Source organism: Gekko japonicus, unplaced genomic scaffold (genome assembly GCF_001447785.1).
Source record: "Gekko japonicus isolate JY-2015 unplaced genomic scaffold, Gekko_japonicus_V1.1 scaffold35743, whole genome shotgun sequence".
NCBI classification, from domain to species: Eukaryota; Metazoa; Chordata; class Lepidosauria; order Squamata; family Gekkonidae; genus Gekko; species Gekko japonicus.
Window position 1 is genome coordinate 1 of NW_015221329.1, and position 1,046 is coordinate 1,046.

The window sequence follows — 1,046 nt, forward strand, 5'->3', positions numbered from 1 at the left end:
CCGCGCACTTCACCACTACACCAAACATTTACTGAGCTTAGTTGGAAGGTTTTGCATGTCTGGTAGTGAAGAGCAACTCTACTGTCCTTTTTTCATAAGCCTTTCCTCTGTTTCTCCCCCAGAATCCAATGGACCGTGCCCAACGTGGCGAGGGCTGGTGTTCCCCCTCCTCATGCCCGATGGGGCGGCCTCTCTGTCCCCCTGTGAGCCCAGCCGGCTGTGGGACCGCAGTTCTGGCGCTGCCCACCCATCCTGGCCTCTTCCACAGAGCAGCGAGAGCGGAGGAGACCCTCCCGGCTCAAGCCCACCGTCCGTGGCAGCCCCGGGAGACGCCGCCCCAGTGGGAGGCCGACTCTCGGGGGCCCCTCTCCGGGACAATCTGAACAACCTCAACCTTCCGTCCACCTTTGGACTGCCCCCCAAGAGGACTCCCCACCTGGGCAGCCCGGCCGAGGGGGAGGGGGAGAAACTGCTGGGGGAGCCGGGCACGGCCGCCGACCCCCCCGAGAGATTGGCGTGTCCAGACTGCGGCAAGGCCTACCACACCGTCACGGGCCTGGCACGGCACCGGCAGCTGCGTTGCAAGCTGCAGTCGGCGGGCAGGAAATACTTCAACTGCAAGTACTGCGAGAAGGAGTACGCCAGCCTGGGGGCCCTCAAGATGCACATCCGCACCCACACGCTGCCTTGCGTCTGCAGGATCTGCAGCAAGGCCTTCTCCCGACCCTGGCTGCTCCAGGGGCACATCCGGACCCACACAGGTAGGGGGCGCCCCGTTTCAGGTGGGGAGACATTATGTGCAGCACCCGTCACTCTGCCGCACAAAAGTGTGGGCGCAACGGGCTAGTGTGCTGGACCTTGGAGACCCCAGGTTCAAGTTTCCGGTGTCTGTGAAGTTCTGTGGGTGACCTGGGGTCAGCTGCTGTCTCTCTCAGCTTGACCTACCTCCCAGGGTTGTTGTATGGACAACATACAGCTGTGGCTCAGTGAGGCAGGAGGTCCCAGGTTCGATCCCTGGTGGCATCTCCAGTGGAAAGGACCAGGCA

General features: G+C 62.9%; 1 protein-coding gene across 1 annotated transcript; it reads left to right on the forward strand.

Moving 5' to 3' along the window:
* Window positions 1-122: 122 nt before the first annotated feature.
* LOC107125288 (zinc finger protein SNAI3-like) lies at window positions 123-761 on the forward strand (the record flags this gene model as incomplete). Its single annotated transcript, XM_015428732.1, has 1 exon — window positions 123-761. A coding segment is annotated over one exon (639 nt), but the record flags the coding sequence as incomplete, so codon positions are not given.
* Window positions 762-1,046: the final 285 nt, after the last annotated feature.